The 20,575-nt window shown below is 41.2% G+C and overlaps 1 protein-coding gene across 4 annotated transcripts in view; it reads left to right on the top strand.

Annotated features, from left to right (window-relative positions):
• The window catches only part of SOBP (sine oculis binding protein homolog), a 203,009-nt gene that overhangs the window by 175,897 nt on the left and 6,537 nt on the right, over window positions 1-20,575 (top strand). For all 4 annotated transcript variants that reach the window (XM_019520136.1, XM_019520134.1, XM_019520137.1 and 1 more), the window contains one exon: window positions 10,413-12,367. In XM_019520136.1, coding sequence (XP_019375681.1) covers window positions 10,413-12,365 — 1,953 coding nt within the window. In that variant the 3' untranslated portion in view covers window positions 12,366-12,367. The remainder of the gene's footprint in view (window positions 1-10,412; window positions 12,368-20,575) is intronic.

Genomic DNA, 20,575 nt, shown 5'->3' with positions numbered 1-20,575 from the left:
TTGTGATGTCACTATGACATCAGGGCATGCTGACACGGGCATCATCTCCCCGCTCCCAGTGCATGGTAGATGTGGCATAAGCCACGTTCAGACAAGCCCTCACCCTGTGCCTCTTGGAGCACATGTAAAAATGCCCCTAGTGTAGCTATAAACTGTATTATAATCACATTCAGAACCTGTGCTAGCATCTGCATTTGGGTTACTTTGTAGCAGAGTTTATAGTTGGTTATTTTAAAATATAATCCCTGACCACAATGGACAGGGAAAGCCTGTTTCAGTCTCTTGCAATAACCCTTTTGGAAAATAGTTATCATGTATGAAAAAGTATTCTAAACAACTGTTTTTGAACATGCGTGTTGCTAGCATTGTTCAGTCACTGGTATTGACAGGGCTTTAGGCTGCTTCTCACTGCAATTACAACTGAGTCAGAAGGCTCAGTTACAACCATGTTGAAGCCAGGTTCTGCAAACTGGTTATAATTGTAGTGTACACACAGCCTTAGTTACACTATGGGAGTTATTGGGTTACATGCCAGCGCTGAGCAGATATGCCACTTATTCTGATTCTTATAATAATTCGTATGTGACTGAGTAGGCAAAATCTGCACGTAGGAAAAAATATCAAATGAAATAGCATTACAGGAGGCAAATACTTTTTGAGACATCATTTATGCTTCGTCACAAATACGTCCAACTACCTCATCGTATTACACAAATTAACAACATAGCTAACATAAATCATCATAGGTCCTTGGACACTGAAAGTTTACACAGGCGTAGAGTTTCCTGTCTGGTTCCTACTGAAGATGTCCACACTCACTCACACATATAGTGGGGAAACCTTGCACTGCCCCTGGAGAGGCTGCCAGTACATAGGAGAGCTGAAATTCCAGCACTTTTGGTATGTATATACATAGAACTCACTTTTCAGAATAAATGCATTCACTGAAAAAGAGTAAGACAGTTAAAACTAATAAAAATCCCAGATTTGTATTAACTCCCTGAATCTGTATGCCAGTATCTCTGGGTCAGCAATAATCATTTCTTCTTCCTCTCCTCTGCCTCACCCAGGTCAGCATTTCTGAGTGGAGCTTGGAGATGGCCATGATTCCTTCACATGCTCTATTTCTTACACAATATGTCTGGATGAAGCTATGCAAATAGCAGTTGACAAATATGAAAGTGCCCTAGCTCACACTGTTTAATATTCATTTTTCATCTGAGTCAGAAAATGTGAAAAGGGAATTCTACCTCCCTGGGATGATCTTAATGTCAAATTGCTGCTTGTTTGTGTACCAATGGTTAAACAGCATCTTTCCAAGTCAGCTTGAAGCTTGCAGCTCTGATGGCGGAATCGTCCAGGGAGGGAATGGGAAGGTACAGAACAAAATGCAGAATTATTATTAAAAGAGGCCAGAAAAAGAGAAGAAGTGAGACGTGGTCTGTACAACCCAGAGGAAACAGCATATGGGATACAGGTGTTAGGGTCAAGTTTCTTTTCCAGTAAGCATTTAATTATTTATATAAATAAGAAAATGGGAAACTTGGGAGAGACTCACTCTAGAACATCCAGCAGTTAGGGCAATCGCAGAGGAAGTAGGAGACAAGATTATAAATCCCCTCTGCCAAAAAAAAATAAAGCTCTTCCACCTCTTGGCTGAGTACTGCTACCACTGGGCTTTTGGCTATAACAGGGGTGCTCAACCCCTAGCCCATGGGCCTGATCCAGCAGTCAGGGCTCTCCAGGTTTGAAAATCTGGCGGTGGGGGAGTGGTGGCAGTGTTAAGTGTTGCTTCCTAGTTGCCAAATTTCCAAGCCAGTGGGGAGCCCTGTGGCTTGGATGGCAAGGTCCTGCAGGATAGATTAAACACACACACCAGTACAGAGCCAATCCAGGTGTGCCAGGCCAGATGAGGGCAGCTTGGGGTTCAATCAGGGCATTCAGGGCTGACTCGGAGTGGTGCAGGCCCTATCTGGGTGGGGTCAGTGAGGACCCGTTCTGAGACCACAGGGCCCAATGGAGGCATCCTGGGGCCCAATCCTGGTGCCTAGGGCTAGGCAGTAATGGTGCGGACCCTGATCAAGGTGTGCAGGGCCAGGTGCAGGCAGTATGGCCTGGATCCGAGCACTTAAAGCCGCGTAAGGGTGGCACAGGCCCAATCCAGGCATGCAAGGCTATGCAGATACAACACGGCCCTGACTGGTATGTGGGAGCCAGTCCAGCCCATGGATTGGCCGTGTGTCCCACTATGGGGCCAAAAGATTGAGCATTATTGGGCTGTAACAGAGGATGCATTTCCAGAGAAATTTGGTCTCCATTGTTTTATGGCCTGATTCACTAGGTGCTCTGAAAGGACTCTCAGGCTGCCCACCTCCTTTAGTCCCCCAGGAAAGACTAGCGAAGGAATGGCTAGGTTGAAAACACTGCTGAGGCTTCATTGTGAATGAGGTCACTGACCAAGTCAAGACGTCATTGTTTTTGGATATGGCCACCAGCAGACATGGGTATCAAGGAGACAGGAAAAAGGCTTTAGGACTAGAAAGCAGCAAAGTGATGTTTTTAAGCATCTTTTGGCACGTAAATCTTAAATTTGGATGCCTTAAGTAGCAGATATATAGATTTAGTCTCCAGAAGTTGCTTCTGTTTTGGACTTTCCCTCCATGACAGACCTCAGGGAGAAATATAAAGGGGCCTTTATGCCAAAGATTTCTCTTTCCTCTCCTCCAAAACCAATTTTAGTCAGTAGATACCTCTATAAAAGTAATGGTGTTTCCAATGATTCTGTTCTATCTGGGGGTTGGAGACCTCTTAGGTGCTGATTATGGAGAGCACCTCAGACACCCCTCACATACAAAATAGGACTTCCTCCCCACAAACATCCCACAGCTCACACTGTTTTCTTTTTAACTGTGCATGGCAATTTCTTTGCAATTGCTTCACTATTTCTGAGTACAAAGGTCTATTTTTTTTGTCTATCAGAGGAGACCAGTTTGGGTTCCAGATGGTCTACTGTGAAGGTATCATCCACAGCCTTCCAGGGCTTACACAGCCCTGAAGTCCACTGGTTGGGGCCTTTTGTGGTCTTTGGCACTCTCTGCCTAAATTCCATGGCAAGACTTCTCCATTTCTGTGGCTGGTTGAAAGTTGGTTCTGCAATGGAGCACATATTCTCTATGCACAGGAAAGTAAGAAGGATGATTGAACTATATGTAGCAGTATTAATCATGGCCCATTTGAATATTTTGTAGAAACCCCTGTACTTGAATATGTCTCTGTTCATTTCGAGCCATCTACTAATTTCTATGTTGTTGTAGTATTGGCAGGATTTAAAAAACTTGTTCCCCTGCTGAAAAATGTATGGCTGGTGTGTTAGACTCCATCTTGGCTGTAGGGAGGGAGGGAGAGAAAGAGAGTGCCCATGCATGTGTGTGGATGCAGGGGTGGTGGCTTTATCTCCCTTTCTTCCAGCACCTGGAAGAGGGAGAGATTATCTCTGTCTCCTTTGGCACAGTCTAGGGGTATGTTCCAGGCAGCACTGGCAGAGATTGAAAGGAAGGGTTTGGACCTTGATTGAGTTTAAGGAAAGACAACCATGGGTCAAAATGGGAGGGAATGGGACTGGGCCAGGTGGGATTTAGGAAGTCTGCAGGGTACATATATAAATTGGTGCAGCACTTGGCAGACTCAGTTTCCAGGATGATTATTGAGCAACTTAATGAGAAGGGACAAATTGGTGTGTCAAGGTCTGTTGCTCCTGCCTGAAACCCAGCTGCCTGGGAAGGTATTTCTTGTAGGTCAAAAGGAAAATTGACTTAGCTTAGAGCTTATTTAGAGAAAACATCTAGAACATCCTACTGGGGGTTGGTGGGGGCGAGGAGGAAGTAGTAGGGGGGCAAGTAGGGAGCACAACATGGAGTCAGGCTGGGATGAAACTAGCAGGCACAAGTGAGAAGTTCCATGTCTGGGTAGAGATGTGTGAGGCAGTCTGCCCAAAGCCTGTCCAGCAGGCAGTTCTGTGGCTTTGGACTTACAAAGCCTGTAGGTGAGAATTTCTGCTGAAGCAGACTCTAAATATTACTGTTAGTGATTGCTTAAATTGCAGATCCTCTCTAGAGGCTCTGACCACGGATAGCGGCTCATTGCGCTAGGCACTCTCTATACACACAGGACATGAAGACAGTTCTTGCCCCAAGGGACTTAAAATTGCTGAGTGAAATCCTCCCTTTAAATCCCTTGGGGGCGAGGAGGTTTCCATAGACTTCAGTGAAGCCAAAATTTTAGCCTAAGCCTGTGAAAAAAGAAAGGTACAAGAGAGAGATGAGTTCTCAGTAATTAGTAAATGTAAAGTTTGATGCATGATTTTTATTTTCCTTCAGTAGCTTGCAGCCACTTGCTCTAGGTATGTTGAGATAAGGGCCTGAATCTGAGGGTCTGATTCAGTCCTTGTTTAGGCAAACTCCCACTGGAGTTAACACAAGGGAAGGGTTTTTTTTAACTCAGCGTCTGCTTCTGGAGACGCAGAAAGGAGGATAATCTTTGCCCTACTGGCCCTTTTCTTTTCTCTACAAAGGGGAAGTTGTGGGTCCAAAAATTCTGTGACAGTGCTGGATAGGCATGGAGATGCTTTTTATTGTGACTGTGTTGTCTGAGTATTGCTAATGCCTGATTTCTCCTAGGCTAATGCAAATTTCTCAGCAGGCAGAGATTTTAGCAAATGTGTTCCTTAATAAAATAGTGTCTGGTACTAGATTATTGCTCAGAGGTTACTGGTGGGCTACATTAATGGATGAACCTCACTCCGGCATCTGACACCTGATTAAAGTATTAATTATTCCAGGCCCAGAGCCATATGCATTTCCTTTTAAGCTTAGCAGAATGTGTACATTGTGCCTGTGTGGGTAACCTCATGGCAAACTTTGGATTCCACTTTGGATGTTTCTATCAAAATAAAGGCTCAGCTGAATAGCTTTCTTTTTGTACTGGAGAAATACAAGACGGGAAGCGTTATAGGATCCCACAGTCTGGGCTTTTTTGGTGTTCCCGTATCAAAAACGAGTAATATTTCTGCTGATGTAGTGTCTTCTGAGTGGTCTAGTGGTGTAGATTGCTACACATTTCACAGGATAAAGGATGAATGATATCAAGCCATTGAGCTTATAAGTACTACGTTGGCAACCAGCCACTAAAATATAAATACATTAAATGTACTAAAGGAAATGTTCGTTCTTTTGTTTAGAATTGGACATGCCCCAGTTAGGTAAATTTAATCTTCTTGAGGGTTGTTATGTTACAACTGAATGGGATATTGTATTTATCTCTCTTCTGATCTTTCTGTCATTCAGGTGTTAAGTTTTCACATTTGTGATATGAAATATTTCAGCTGGATCTAGGGATTGATACTGCAAGGTTCTTCAAAGGAAGATGAAGGCAGTTAGAGGGCACTCAGTGCCTTACTAAAGGAGGCTCTTCTTTTCCCAAATTTTTATCACACATCCTTTGCTAAGCACAAATTTCTCTATCCCTTTTCATTTGAAATTTGCAGTCAGAAAATGCAACTAGAAAAGGCTGTTTTGTGTAGCTTGGAGTAGGGGCAGGGGAGAAGCCTGATCTATTACATGGATAATCATCTCAGTATTTTCCTCTGAATTCCTTTTGTTAATTTTAGGTACTGATTTTTCTATCATGTAGAGGGCCAGGCAGCTCCTTAGAAAATATTCTGGTCTTGCTTCTGATGCTCTTGAGGTCTGTGGCAAAAATCCCATTGATTTCAGTGCAAGCAGAATGTGGACTAAGAGTCTGATCCAAAGCCTATTAACATAAGCAGGAGCCTTTTGCACTATTCTGCAGACATTGGATCAGACCCTAAGAACTTGATCATGTAGCACTAACTCACATGAATAATCCTTCTGAATCTAAGAGGGCTACTCCTGTGCATAAGCATTACAGAAGCAAATGCTGGCCATAACTATTACAAAACATTCTGCAGCAATTTAACTCCCCCCCAGTAAAAAGAAAAGGTAATGCAGTAAAAAAAAGCAGAAGAAATGGACAAAAAGATTTCTCACTGCTTGTTAAAAAAAACACTAAATCAATCAACCAACAAACCAACCGCTCTCTCAAAACCTAACAACATACAGCCTGTATCCAGAATGAAAGTCTTTTTTTAAAAAAAAATTACATTTGTTGTATGTTTCACAGATAGGAAAATGTTATTTTATTGAACTGAATGATATATATGTTTCACCTATCACATCTTAAGTAATCAGCATAGGCTCTTAGAAGAAATCTGTAATTACTCTGAGCATGTCATTAGTTAGATGTAAAATGAATGATATTGCTCCATTTTATTACCTGTAGTGATATAGCCATTTGTATCATAAATTCATTGACCTCATCTTAAATGATCAATCCTGTAAGACAGACTTGATTCATTAATTCTTAAGTGACATTTTTTTCTCCTCCAGTAATTTTCCCCCTCATTTGAAAGACTGTTTTTCTACATTTTAACACAGTATGCAAAGGTGCAATATTACCTGTAGATCTCTCCCTCTCTCTCTGTCACACACACACACACACACACACACTCTTTTTCTCTCTCTCTCTCTCTCTCTCTCTCTGAACGTAACCAGTGGTCACTGACCTTACCCTTCATACTTTAAGATATTGCACAAAATCAATGAGATTATTATTGGATATTTGATCCATCCAGGATAGTCACAGGAATAGAATTATTACATTTAACTTTTGTGCCTTTAATTTAATTTATCTGGTGATAAAATATACTGAATGAATGGGCTTTGATCAAAAAAGGGAGTGAGGCAGGCAGGCTCAAGAATTTCTTGTGCCTCAATGAATTATTGAAAATATGAGAAATCAGAAGAGAATTTCAAAGTGGGATTTCTAAATATTTTACTGAGGAGAAAATATTTGTTTATCTGCAGGTGACACAGGGTCCCATTTGAAATTTACAAGTGAATGGAGCAATAAAACACTGAAGTATTGCAGTGAATTCGTGAACTGATAACCAATACAATTAAATGATTAGAAAAGAGGCCAGGAGTTTTTTAATAGATTTTTCTTTTAATCTGTTTAACTAAAGTAGTGGTACCCAACTAATCTGGCCCCACTGTACACTTTTCAGTGGGTGCTCCCCCACTTACTGAATTGTTGCGTGCTAACTCTGAAGGGCTAGAAAGGATGATCTATGAAAAGTCCAGCCCTCAGCTCTCTTCTTGCAGCCATCCACCTGCTTCTGCTCTATTTGCTATGGGTAGAATCTTATTTCACTTTACACATCCAAATAGTTGCTTAAGCATTTATTTACCTTGTTACATAGCTGCCATTCTGGGCACTACACACAGATTGTGATCCTATTAAATGTGCATTTTGGACATATATGCATTCATGTGGCTACTGAGCAGATGCAGAAGGATCTGCTGTTGTTGGTATGCTGCTCCATACCAGGAATGTAAATCCTCACGCTGCCTATACATAATTAGAACATGTCAGAGCAGACTGAAGTAATTGAGCCTACTCTGAATTTTAATTAGAATGATGCAGTGTTGCTGCAGCATCACGTGTATTAATCCCCCATGCATTGTAAAATGACTGTGGGGTGCTTTAACTAAACCTCATTGAATGAGGTTTAGGTAAAGCATCCTGTGGCCATTTTTAAATGCACAGGGGTTTAATACACATGATGGTAAGTTGTTTTAATTAGAGCAGCTGCTTGGGAACTGCTCTAATTAAAATGCCCCGCCTCAAACACAAGCATAGGCAGCTGCAGATTCTAGGCTTCTTGCACCCAGAGGAGGTTTGAATCTGCCCTTCTAACTTAGCACAGCAGTCTAACCACCTCTTCACAGGTGAGACATTAACCTGTCCCTTCCCCAGCCCTCCTGTTGAAGCTAAGCCACCACATCTGGTATTTAATATTGATTGGCTAAAATAGATGAAGAGCAGTGAGGAAGTTACTTCATTGGGATTAAGGGTGCAGGCTAGAACCCAGGGCTCCTTTCTTTCCAAATATTGCTGAGCCGCACACTCCCTAGCTTGGTCTCTGCTTATCTCCTTCTCTGGCTGCCAGGCTATTACTTATGCTTCTACGCTATAGATGGAACAGGGTCACAAACTGTGTGTAAATGCCAAAGTTGCCAGTTATGTGGCTGGGTAACTGCCATTTGGGCATGTAAAGTGGAATAGGATTCAGCCCTATGAGTTCCCATCCTATTACAGTTTTATAAAGGTTTTGGAGCCCCTTTGCAGCTCAGGGCTTTTATCTTGATGCTCCTGTCATGAGTTTACCAGCCTACTTTTCTGCATTTCTAGGCAGTTTAATTTTTATTTGTCAGCTTCAAACAGAGTGTGCCGTTTCTAACGTGCAATGAAATGTTTCCTATTGTCTGGCTCAATGCAATAGATATAAAAATGTACTAATACAGGATGCATAGGCTCTCTAGCTGGTGTGAATCAATGCAGTGGCTTACATTTTACATCTGTTTACACCAGTTAACAATCTGGTCCATAAATTTCCACACTTCAGGGGTTGACTTGGTTGGTTTTCATTTTCAAAGAATCATTTAGTTTGAGATTTTTAAAAGTCTCCCAGACAGGATGTAAAGTTCATGAATGAATTAAAAATGGGATATGTGTGGGTGAATATAACCGGGGAAAGAGAGAGACAGATAATCCAAAGGTGAACAGGGAGCAAGAACCCTGGGATTGCATTGGTTAAAGAAACAGTGTAACAATGATAAAAGTATATATCTTTACGCTATATAAATGAAAACTCTAAAATGTCACCACTGTTTGTATTAAAGGAAAACTGAGAGTTAAATGAGATGAGTAATCAAATGCCCGACATATGTTGTTTTGAATTGTTTATATGGCCAATAGTTATTAAAATTAATTATCCTTTTAATGCTATCATTTCACAATTACATTCTTTGTCTTTTTTTTTCTAAAAAAGGCATAGCCATCTCACATCAAGATAATATGGGGCTGCTTGGAAAAGTAGGAGCACATATAATATAAAGCTAAATTCTGACATGGTCCTAGGCTCAACATACTGATTATAGAAAGCACTAAAAATCTCTGTCAACAGAATATTTTGAGAACTAACATAAATGACAAAAATGGGGGTTTTTGTGTGTGTGTGTAAAATTCTGTCAAAAAAGTAAGGCACTGAAAAATCTGACATCTGTTTATCTGTTTATAGCTATGGCAAGATTACTCATATTAATTCTTGTTTAAAATGCCATATGAAGGAAAGGCATTTGTGCAAACAAGAGTCATATTTGAATTGTAGATCATGTCTTCACCATCTGTGAGAGCTGTTGGTGTTGCAAAATTAATGTGTTAATGAAATCACAATAATTTCTCTGAAGTAATGGATTATGAAGCCTAGAATGACTATTTTTTGAACTTTGGTGTCTAGTGGTTTACAACTGGGAAAACCTTTCACAGCTTAATTAGTTCTGCAGCCTTATTTAAAAAAAAATTGGCTATGCCTTCACCACACCAATTGTAACAAAAAAAGGGCAAAATAAAATTTAAAAAAGGATCTGTAATACTAACTTTTTGCTGTAGTATCTGAAAAGTTGCTAAATAAGACATTGCCTGCCAAGAAGTTTTACACAAAGTGACTAGTGAACGAGAGTGGGCAAACAGCTCAGAAAATAATTCCAGCTTGTCGAAACATCACAAATTGGGAATATCTGAACTTCACACAGATTTCATGACTATTTCCAAATTTCTACTTGGAACACAGAGCAAATGATGAATGGTGCTTTGGCTTTTTGATACCATTTAAAACACTGCACCCTTTCCAACTTATTATCTAACACAGTTAATAATGTTACAGTGTGCTGTAATTTAGCACAGACCGCTTGCATTCATTTCCATGGAATTTTCTGAGGTCCTTTTCTCATTGTTTCTTGATCCGGTTTATTATGTATCATCATGTCAAAGAAAATATTAGGGGGGCGTGTGTACTTCAGTATCTACGTTGTAGGCACATATTAGACAAACACACAGGTATTTTACATACTCACATACACGCACACTTTCTGTCCTCAGGGACAGATCCTGAGCTGGTATGAGTTGTCATATTAGAGATATCTAAGAAGTCAACAGAACTCTGACAGCTGAGGATCTGCCTTTCAGTATGAATATATGTGATATTTGACATATTGTGTAAGATAGAATGTGTGGGCCAGAAAAGCTTGTGAGATTCCACTCATTTATATTTTAGTGTCCAAAAGGCATAACTTTTGCAAAATGCTGCTAATTTTTTTCCCTATGAGAAAAATAATTCAGATATTTAGAAAGCACTGAAAAATGACTTTTAGAATTACATGATTAAGAGGAGATCACTTTTTCTCACCTGTTTTGATTTTGTTACTGTGTTGTAGGTATGTGACTGGTGTAAGCACATAAGACACACAAAAGAGTATCTGGATTTTGGGGACGGGGAACGAAGGCTTCAGTTCTGCAGTGCAAAATGTCTCAATCAGTACAAAATGGACATTTTCTACAAAGAGACACAGGCCAATCTTCCAGCTGGACTGTGCAGCACATTACATCCTCCAGTCGAAAATAAAGCAGAAGGCACTGGGGTGCAGCTGCTGACTCCAGATTCTTGGAATATACCGCTAGCAGATGCTCGGAGAAAGGCCCCATCCCCAGTGTCTGCAGCTGGCCAAATTCAAGGTCCTGGACCATCAGCGTCTACCACTGCCTCTCCGTCTGACACTGCCAACTGCTCTGTCACTAAAATCCCCACGCCAGTTCCTAAATCTATTTCCATCAATGAGAATCCAAATATTCCACCCGTTTCTGTTCAGCCACCTGCTAGCATTGTGCCTCCAATTGGTGTCCCACCTCGAAGTCCTCCCATGGTGATGACAAACCGCGGGCCAGTTCCTCTGCCCATATTCATGGAACAGCAAATTATGCAGCAAATCCGTCCACCATTTATTCGAGGGCCACCTCATCATGCTTCAAATCCTAATAGCCCCTTGTCCAATCCAATGATTCCTGGAATTGGTCCACCACCAGGTGGTCCCAGAAATATGGGTCCCACCTCTAGCCCCATGCACAGGCCAATGCTATCTCCTCATATTCATCCCCCAACAACACCTACCATTCCTGGAAATCCTCCAGGCTTACTACCCCCTCCCCCACCAGGGGCTCCTTTGCCTAGTCTTCCCTTTCCCCCTGTCAGCATGATGCCAAATGGTCCTATGCCTTTGCCACAGATGATGAACTTTGGGTTGCCATCCCTTGCCCCTCTGGTGCCGCCCCCAACCCTGCTAGTGCCATATCCTGTCATTGTTCCGCTACCTGTACCCATCCCTATTCCCATTCCCATCCCTCACATCAATGATTCCAAGCCCCCCAATGGCTTCTCCAGCAATGGTGAAAACTTCATTCCAAGTACCTCCAGCGATACGCCTGGAGCAAAGCCATCAAATAACTCTACGTCCCCTCGAGATTCAAAGCAAGGGCCCTCTAAATCCTCTGACTCATCACCAAGCTGCTCAGGCCAGTCCTTAAATCAAGCTCAACTGCTCCAGGAGCATAATAAAAATGAAGTTGTTGATTTGACTATCAGAGCTAGTAGTCCAGTGAACAGTAAATTTAGTTTTTCCAGTGTGCTACAGGGTCCACAGGATGGTGTGATAGACCTAACTGTGGGCCACAGGTCTAGGCTACACAATGTTATTCACAGGGCTTTACATGCTCAAGTTAAAGTTGAACGTGAACCTAACAGTGTTGTAAATTTGGCTTTTGGTAACTCAGATAAAAGGAACTGCAGCGACTGCAGGGACAATTGCAGCCCAGTTGAAACAAAAACATTACCATGCAGTGACCCAGCTCACTGTGGCCCTGTCTCACTGGCCTCCAGCACTTCAGGACTAGAAACCAGTGGCGCAGCTTGCAATGTCATTGTGAATGGCACGAAGAGCACAGAGGGTTCTAAGAACTCAGAACAGTCTCAAGAGCAGAAAAAGCCTCCACCGCCAGAGGAGTCAGCTGTAAGTGAGTTGGAATCTGTTAAAGAGAACAACTGTGCATCCAATTGCCACCTAGAGGGAGAGGCTGGCAAGAAGATTGGGGAAGAACCTCTCCCTGGGGGAGACAAGCAAGACCCAAACCTTAACAACCCTGCAGATGAGGACCATGCCTATGCTTTGCGGATGCTACCCAAGACAGGTTGTGTGATCCAGCCTGTGCCAAAACCAGCAGAAAAGACTGCGATAGCACCATGCATAATCTCAACGCCAATACTCAGCACAGGGCCAGAGGAGCTGGAGCCACCATTGAAAAGGAGGTGTCTCCGAATTCGAAATCAGAATAAGTAAAGGTTTGTGTAAACAGTGCTGCCTTCTGTATGAATAGAATGAATATTAATATTTTGAGTTATGAGTCAAACTCATGTGGATGTGGCCTTTGTAAACAAAGATACAGATTCTGATTTATTAAGGAAAAAAAGAGAAAAATATTGTTATTTATGTTTTTAATGCTGTCTTTGTCTTGAATCACCTCTGTGTCGGTCAATTCGTCACCCATCAGCAGCTTCGTTAACATTTTGTTTACAGAACATTCCGTTATGGTGCTGGCTGTGATGTTGTTGTGCTGTGCATGTCAAACTAGTGGATAAGTTCTAGGTCTGGGCAGTCAACTCACTTATAAAAATGATCCTGCCTGAGTACCAGGAGTTCATGACCTCATGACCATCCAAATTAATTACCATAATTCCCTCTCAGGAGTGTTTAGAGTAGGGCAACCCTGCTACTTGATGCTAGTTCAAGGCGTGGTTGTTCACTGGTTTGGCCTGCTGCAATCATACTACTCTGACCCTGAACTCAGAGCAACATACTTACCTTAAGCAGGCAGTGCTGCATATAAGAGGAGCTTGGGCTTTGTGCAAGACTTCTTTCTTGAACTTTGTTCCATTTTGTCCTGAAATACCACCTGTGATTAGGGATTTTACCATCTTACCTCAGGTTAATAGGGTTGTATCAAGGTGGACTTTATATTGTGGAACGCCACTCCCTTACCTCAGGTACCTGCCTCAGTCCATCTCTCTCACTTTGAGAAATCACTTTATAATTTCCACCCCCAAAATGTGTGTGTGTGTATGTGTGCGTGCACATGCATGTAAACACACATGTATAGACATGCATATTCATGTGCGTGTGCACACACATACAATATAATGATCCTTGGTGTGGGCCTCTGAGTACTATAGCAATGCAAATACTAAATAGTTATACCACCAGCTGGGTTTGGTCTGGTAACAATGCTCCAGAGGCATAAAAGCCCCATTGAAGTCCCCCAACAAAATAGTATTATAATAAAACTGTTTGTTTAATATATGTCTATTCTTGCTTCACCCTGTGAGCAAGAAACAAATGTAATTGCATTTCCTTAGATTCATGAGCTTGGAGAGCTTTTGTAAGAAAAAGGGAGAGGGGTGGGTGTTACAAGAATCTGTTCAGAAATCAAATACTGATGATTTGCCGGATGTGGCTTGGTGACATGCCAAATTTTATTACAATCCGTTGAGTATTCCAGAACCTCCAGTAAATCATATTCTGTGCTGTCCCTTGTAATGCCACAGTCACTCACAGACGTTCAATACAAATGTTACCTTTAACAACTCAACACCTACGAGCAGTAGATACCACATATCTGATATCTGAGATACTGCTATTTTCCCCAGTATTAAAAACAGGAGATCACTGCACAATCTTAGATCCTGCAGCGTGGCACATATTGATTTTTAAACAGTTTTCCTGTTATTGCTGCAGTACCAGGTTTATCATTCCCATTGACCATGCACACTATTTATTTACTTACTTGAATGTCTATTCTTATATAATGAAATAGAGACCCTGTTCTTTGCTCCAGGCACACACTGACACATTTAAAAGATTTAGTATGAAAACAAAGCACAGCTGTATCTTTCTTGCACTAATAATTAACATGTATAATAACTCAGCAGCCCAAAATATCATTAAAGTCATTAGGCCAGATTTTATTCCAGCTATTAGACACCTAAGTGGATACCTACATGGGATACTATTCCACCCGGCTTAAGTCCTTGAAAGACTGCTGATGCAAGAAGTGTGTGGGTCTTTTTCCTCTTCATTGCTTTTTTGTGACTTAGTTTTAAGGCTAAAGTGATGGTGTATTACATAGGTAGATTCCTCAGTGGTTTTTCAGGGACTCGAACAAAGTGGAACAAGTCTACTTATATGCCTAATAGGTGGACAAGAATGTGGCCCAAAAGAATCTTCCAGTGGATCACAATTAGGCCCTCATAGCATATCTATCACACCATCTTGCTATAGCAGCCTTAAGAGTTTTGCTGCCAGCATGACTGCACCATGTTCAGAGCTTGAAAGGTTGTTCAACCTAAGTTTCACATACATACGTATGCCTTCCAAGCAGTGGTGCTTTGATCTGTAGGAAATGCACTATTTGACTATATTCCTATTTTTTAATATCAGAGCCATCCATAATAGCTGTTGCATGAATTCCATTTATTTCTTCCCTGCTGTCCATGCCTTGTTTGTAACTAATGTCAAAGTGCTTTAACATCTATAAGCTGACAACTCATTCTTCTTATTCAGCCTTCCTCTTACTGGGCATTTCCTTTCTTGTGTTGTGCAATTGCTTTCTGATGTCTGGATCCCTAGGGGGAGCTCAGCGCTTCTGAGAATGGAACACTCTAAGGTCACAGAGAAACTCTATTTTCATTCATGATTATTTTCCTCATTGACTCTATTCTAAAAATGTAACTGTGCAAATGATATGCCCCACTGAAGCTGGACAAACCGGGCTCAGCCAAACTGCATCCTAAAAAGAAAAACTTGTGCCTCTCCCTACCAGTTCCCTAGACCAGTGGTCTCCAAACTTTTTTGATCGCGCACCCCTATCAGTAAAATATTTTTGAGCACGCACCCCCAATATATGTATATTTATAGAAATAGAAATAGAAGTTCTAATGTTTTCTTCCCACACCCCAATGGATCGTCTTGCCCACCCCCTGGGGTGCACGCACCCCACTTTGGAGACCACTGCCCTAGACATCGACAAGTTTAGTACTGAAAACAACCAGTTTAACTATCTGGCTGAATGATCATTTTCCTATTAACAGAGGTGTGTGTCTTGAAGGCTCAGATCAAGTGTAGTATTTGTTTGTCTCCATTTAAGGGTTGTATTTATAACTTATGTTACTTGTAGGTTTTTAGTTTGCAGTATGTATAGGGTCTGTGCAATAGCACAGAAATGGTTACCCCTGACTTCCTCAAAAAAAGATGCAAGGCCAGAATCTGTATGTATTCTGAGGGAAATTTTCACTCCAAAATACCCTACAGAAGAAAATGGTGTGAATAACAACATTGCTCCATATTATACTACAGTGAAATGCTGAGAGGGAGGGGGTCAATATTTCTCTAAGGCATATGCAGCTAACTCGCACAATACCAGTGTCGATTTCAGATGAGGGTTTTTTGACCTCATGTCAAATCACCCTTTGTTAATGAGTGAAAAGGTACCAGCCAATCCCAGCTGGAGTGATGTCAGTTCTGTGGCACCTTCCCATTGACCCAACTTTCAAGAACCCCCTTCCTGTGAATATTTCAGGGAGGTGATATTCCATGTGTACCATGGGGATGGGCATGGAGACATCTCAGCATTGTTATGCACTGTCAAAACTTTCTCTTCCATTTTATGTATGGTAACTTAGTTTGTTAGTGTAGATGTAATCACCTTGAGCTCAGTTCTTCTGTCCCACACTGTAAATCCCTTGCTTTTGAAAGGATGGCAGTGGAGATTGGGAGAAAGAGTGGAAGGGAGTAATCATGGCAGCCCAGCTCCCACAGAAGACATACTGCCAAAGGCCCTGAGAGAGCCGCCTCCATGACTGCAAGTGGACATTAACTAGCACTACTGGATTTAAAAGGAGCACATCTTGAGCTTTGTTCTGATTGCTGTCTGTGGCTGTGAACAAAAGGGCATTTTGAGCCCCACAAAGTTTCTTTGGTGGTCTCCATAAAGTCTTTGGCTCAGCATCCCTGTCCCTGGGTCTGGTAAAGGTGGTGATAAAGCCCTGCTCCCTTGCTATGTGGTAATAAAGAAATTAAGTGTATATAGAGTCATAAATTGATGGATCTTTCAGCTCCCTGAGCAGGAATAAGCTACATAGGCAGTATTTGGCCCATCACTTTTCTTGATTGGGTCCTTGGAGCTGAATTATTACACTAGTCTCACAATCGCATTATCTTGTTAGAATAAACAACCCTGATAGTTCTCTCTCCCTGGTTCCCATAATTGGGAAATCTGAACATATGTGACATAACGTGTAACTTTTCCTGAATTTAGTTTCCTATCAAATTGCATTAATTGAAGGAAATGAGCCAGATACGTCCATGCTAGAGTTCTGGACAAGCAGATAGCATCCAAGGACTAGTAACATAGATGCCTTTAAAAAGAAATCAATGCAAGAGTGACCTTTTTGGGCAAGTAGCCAGCCTCTGGATTATTTAATGTACCAATTACTTGATTATTGGAAATGCTAATCAGCAACATAATCCTTGATGTTAAAGTTTAGCCTCTCCATCAGGATGTAAACTGTCAAGTTGGTCTAGCTTGATGCTATTCAAACAAACAGTGAAAAAGTTTCAGTGCCAGCTCCATAGTGTGATAAAGATATGACGCTAGTAAGAAGAATATTTTGTTGGGTGTAATTGTTTCAAGTTTGAACAGAATGAACTTTCTAAAATTAGCAATGTTAGTGTTGGCTGCATGCTCATAGTACATCCAGGCAGAATCATTTTTAACCCTACAGTTTCAGTATAAATGTTTTTAAGGTGAATATGTTAGAATGCTTCATTTGCTTTTCATTTACTATTTTCAGTAAGCTGAACTGGAAAATTAAATAGCACATATGACTAACCCATGACTAACTTGTGTGTGTGTGTGTGTGTGTGTGTGTGTGTGTGCGTGCGCACGCACATGCATCTTTGTAGCTATGCATACATTTGCAGGAGGTGAGGAAGGAGCTTCTTACCCCATACACACAGAATATCTCTCTAGTCATACTGGAAGTGCTAAGAGTAGGCCAACTCCCATACCATGTCCCTGTGGGATCAGGATCTGCACAGGAAATAGTATATTTGATATGGCAGTTGGCTTAAGCATATAGTGTTGCCATAATAACATGAGGTGCAGAATGCTCCATTTCAGAGCAGAAGCAATATCCATCCCACTCTGAATCCTTTCACCTCCCTTGGCCCAGCATAAGGAAGTCTGCTCTGATTGGGAGGCTTGAGACAAGGGGCACAGTCATTAGTGCTCCTTCTTTAGCCCTCCTCACTCTAGCACTTAAGTATATCTACCTATATCCTCATTGCATTGGCCAGGGAAGATTTGGCCCTAAGTGTATAAATGACAAAATTAAGTATTTATATATTTATGCAGATATTTTATGCTAATTTCTTTTGTCTGACCCAGCACTACAGTGATTCTCAGCTAATTTAAGTGGGTATAACTACACTGGAGTAATGCTAATTTACATTGGTTGAGAGGATGGCCATATATACTTAACACCAGCTCTCAGAATTCCAGAAGTGACTTCCTTACCTGACGTCCTGGGAGCCCGCATCTTTCCTGCTATTTTGGCAGAGAGTGCTAACACCACAAACAGCGATGCTCATTTGCTTGGAATTGCAGTTTGGTCCTTGAGGACTGCCTGACATTAATAGTGATCTTACATTTCAGAATCACCATGGTAGCTACTCAGATACTGAATTAAAAAGGGTTTCCCAGAAAAAATATTCTTTAAGTGCGAGAGTGTAAGATGACATGTTTTGTACTCAATTTCAGTTCCCATATCTAAGACCGTCAGGATGTGGGTGCTCTAAATTCAGTCTGCATAGTAGGAAAGTATCAGACTATGGTCTAGATCCTCAGCTGTTGTAAATCTGTGTAGATCCGTTGAAGTCTAAGGAACTATGATGGTTTACCCCAAATGAGAATAGGGTCCTTTTTCTTTTCTACAGAACGGCTTGCCACAGGCCACACTTTTCAGATGCAAAAGTCAGGTTCTTGACTAAGCAAAATGGGACAGTATTCAGCCCATCACTTTTCAAGCGAAAAATAAACCAATTTTCGGAAACACCAAGCACCTGTAGTTCCTTTCAAGCCAGATAAGAAGCTGGTTCCTCAGGTACTTAAACTGCTACATCACTTTACAGAGGATCTGATTTATAGAGATTTAAGGACTGCTTGTGACCTCCACGTATTTCATGTCTGGGACCACTGATTTGGGTGGAGTTGCACCAAAGATTACTTTGGCCCTTATGGATTTAATTGGTATCTGTGATCTTTGTGCGAGAAGGAAGTGATTTGAAATAATACTGGAAAAAACGCTTCATATGTGGCCTGCCCAGATTTTGTCTGGTTCGTATAGGTACTGCATGATGAATGTGTGCATCAAATGAAAAGAAAATGAAAGAAAATCCTTTTAAGTTTTAGGAAATAGAAAACCAAATGTTTGCTCATGTGTGTAGCTCTTAGTCTCATTGAAAACAATGGGGCTTCTCACACCAGTGTTTATAAAAATGGGTTCCAGAGGTAGAACAAAGAACTACAGGCATTTAGGACCCAATTCCTTTCCCATCTGCATCAGTGTAAAGCAGGTGCAACTCCAAAAGGAGAAGAGAAGCAACCCCTTCTTTTTGTCAGTATACTCTTGTGCTACAAAAGTTTGTATTTATAGGGAATGTGGGGGGGGTTTTGCAGGGGTGGGGGAGGGTTCTCATGGTTACGTACAGAAAGCAGAAGAGGTACTTGTTTGGCAGTACATTTGTGGAACCTTACTACAGCAGCCAAAGGTTCTTGCAGAAATGTCATCACCCAGAAATGATGAAATGACAATGGCCTTTACCATCAAAGGGAGAAACTACAGCTTAGAGCCTCAAAGAGAGTTGGGGCCTGCCTCCCATTGAAATCAGATGGTGAGAGTTAGGTGCCTAAATGCTTCTGGGGATATGGGCCTAAAATAAATAGTCCAAAAACCTTAACATTATGGTGACAGCTGCTCCTAAGTGCAGACAGTTCTAATGGCATCTCAGTATGATAAGCCTCACCCCCAAAATTATGTTTGTGTTGAAAACCAGTGAAATGCTTCAAGTGTGTTTTCAAAGGACGTCAGTCACGGAAGAGATGGACATCATTAGACAATGAGCTGTAGGATTTAGAGAACTACATTTTAAAACACAAATTCTTAGAAAAATAGATAGAAAAGTCCAGTGCAATAGAAAGCATATCCTGCAGGCCAGGAATTGGGGATCAGATTGAATAGTCTGTGACAAACAAGGCTTTCAGAATTGCCTTAAGATCCTTTTACATCCAAACTGTTGGCTGAGTCTCTCCCTGTCTATTTTAGAACCTCATCCAGCAAAGAATTAAAGCTACACACATGTTTAAGGGACTGGGTTATGGCATTACTGTTGGGGCATGTGTCATTTGTGGAGGGGTTTCTGATGGTGTGCTATGTTATACTTACATAAAAAGGGTTTGTGCTTGGTAAGAAATCTGTTGGTACAATAAAAGGAGTAGATCAGGTAAAAACAAACATTTTACAGAGGCTCCAAATATGTAAAATTTGCTTCCAAAAATAAAAAGATTATTAAATTACTGGGCTTGATCCTGTAAAGGGCTATGCACCCTTATCTCCCACTGTCTCCAATGAGAACTAAAAGTGCTCAGAATACTACAGCATTAGTTCCTCCCCACATCACAGAATTGGGCCCTGTGTCTGACTCATTTGCATGGATTTACTTCTCCAGACATGTTTTTGGTATTTGAAAAGAATGGTATTTCTGTACAACATGTGTCTCAATTTGTAACGATATCCTCCTTGCAGCTGGCTTAGTTTTCCAAGTGTTTCTAAAATGTTACTGTCTTAAATTTGAGCCAACCTACAATAACAAATTATCTAGACGCAAAGAGGCTGAACTGCATTTGTTAAAAGAACACCCCAGCCCCTGCTACATTTCATCTTCCAATCCCTGTTTTGGAAATGCAGACCATGTAATATAATCAGCCTCTATGGAAGCACACTTTTTTCAAAGTTGTGGAGATTGAGTGGTATAGAATGAAACAACTATCTAGTTCTGATTTCTCTGAAAAGTTCTGCATCCCATCAACGACTTACTGATATTTTAAACCTATATTTAGAGCAATTTTCAGCTATTTATTTGGAGCCCATGTGGTTAAATGTAAAACTTTATAGCAATATGATTTGTTGAATGCTTATACTTCAGATATTTATAAGAGTTTATGCACCAATTGTGCTGCCATTTTAAGCACTTTATTCAAAAAATGCTTCCCACAGGAATTCTGTAATCCAGTGATGTCTGAATGCTAGTTCAGAGGAAAAGGATATATAATGAGGTCAGTGCAGACTTGAATTCTGTACCCAGCTCTCTGAGTTTAGTTCAAATGCAGATTTGGTACTATACCATAACAGTTTACCTTTACTGAGGTACCAGTTATT

This window comes from Gavialis gangeticus, unplaced genomic scaffold (assembly GCF_001723915.1).
Source record: "Gavialis gangeticus isolate Ggan-Ray unplaced genomic scaffold, GavGan_comp1, whole genome shotgun sequence".
Taxonomy (NCBI): domain Eukaryota; kingdom Metazoa; phylum Chordata; order Crocodylia; family Gavialidae; genus Gavialis; species Gavialis gangeticus.
This window is presented reverse-complemented; position numbering and strand designations above follow the sequence as displayed.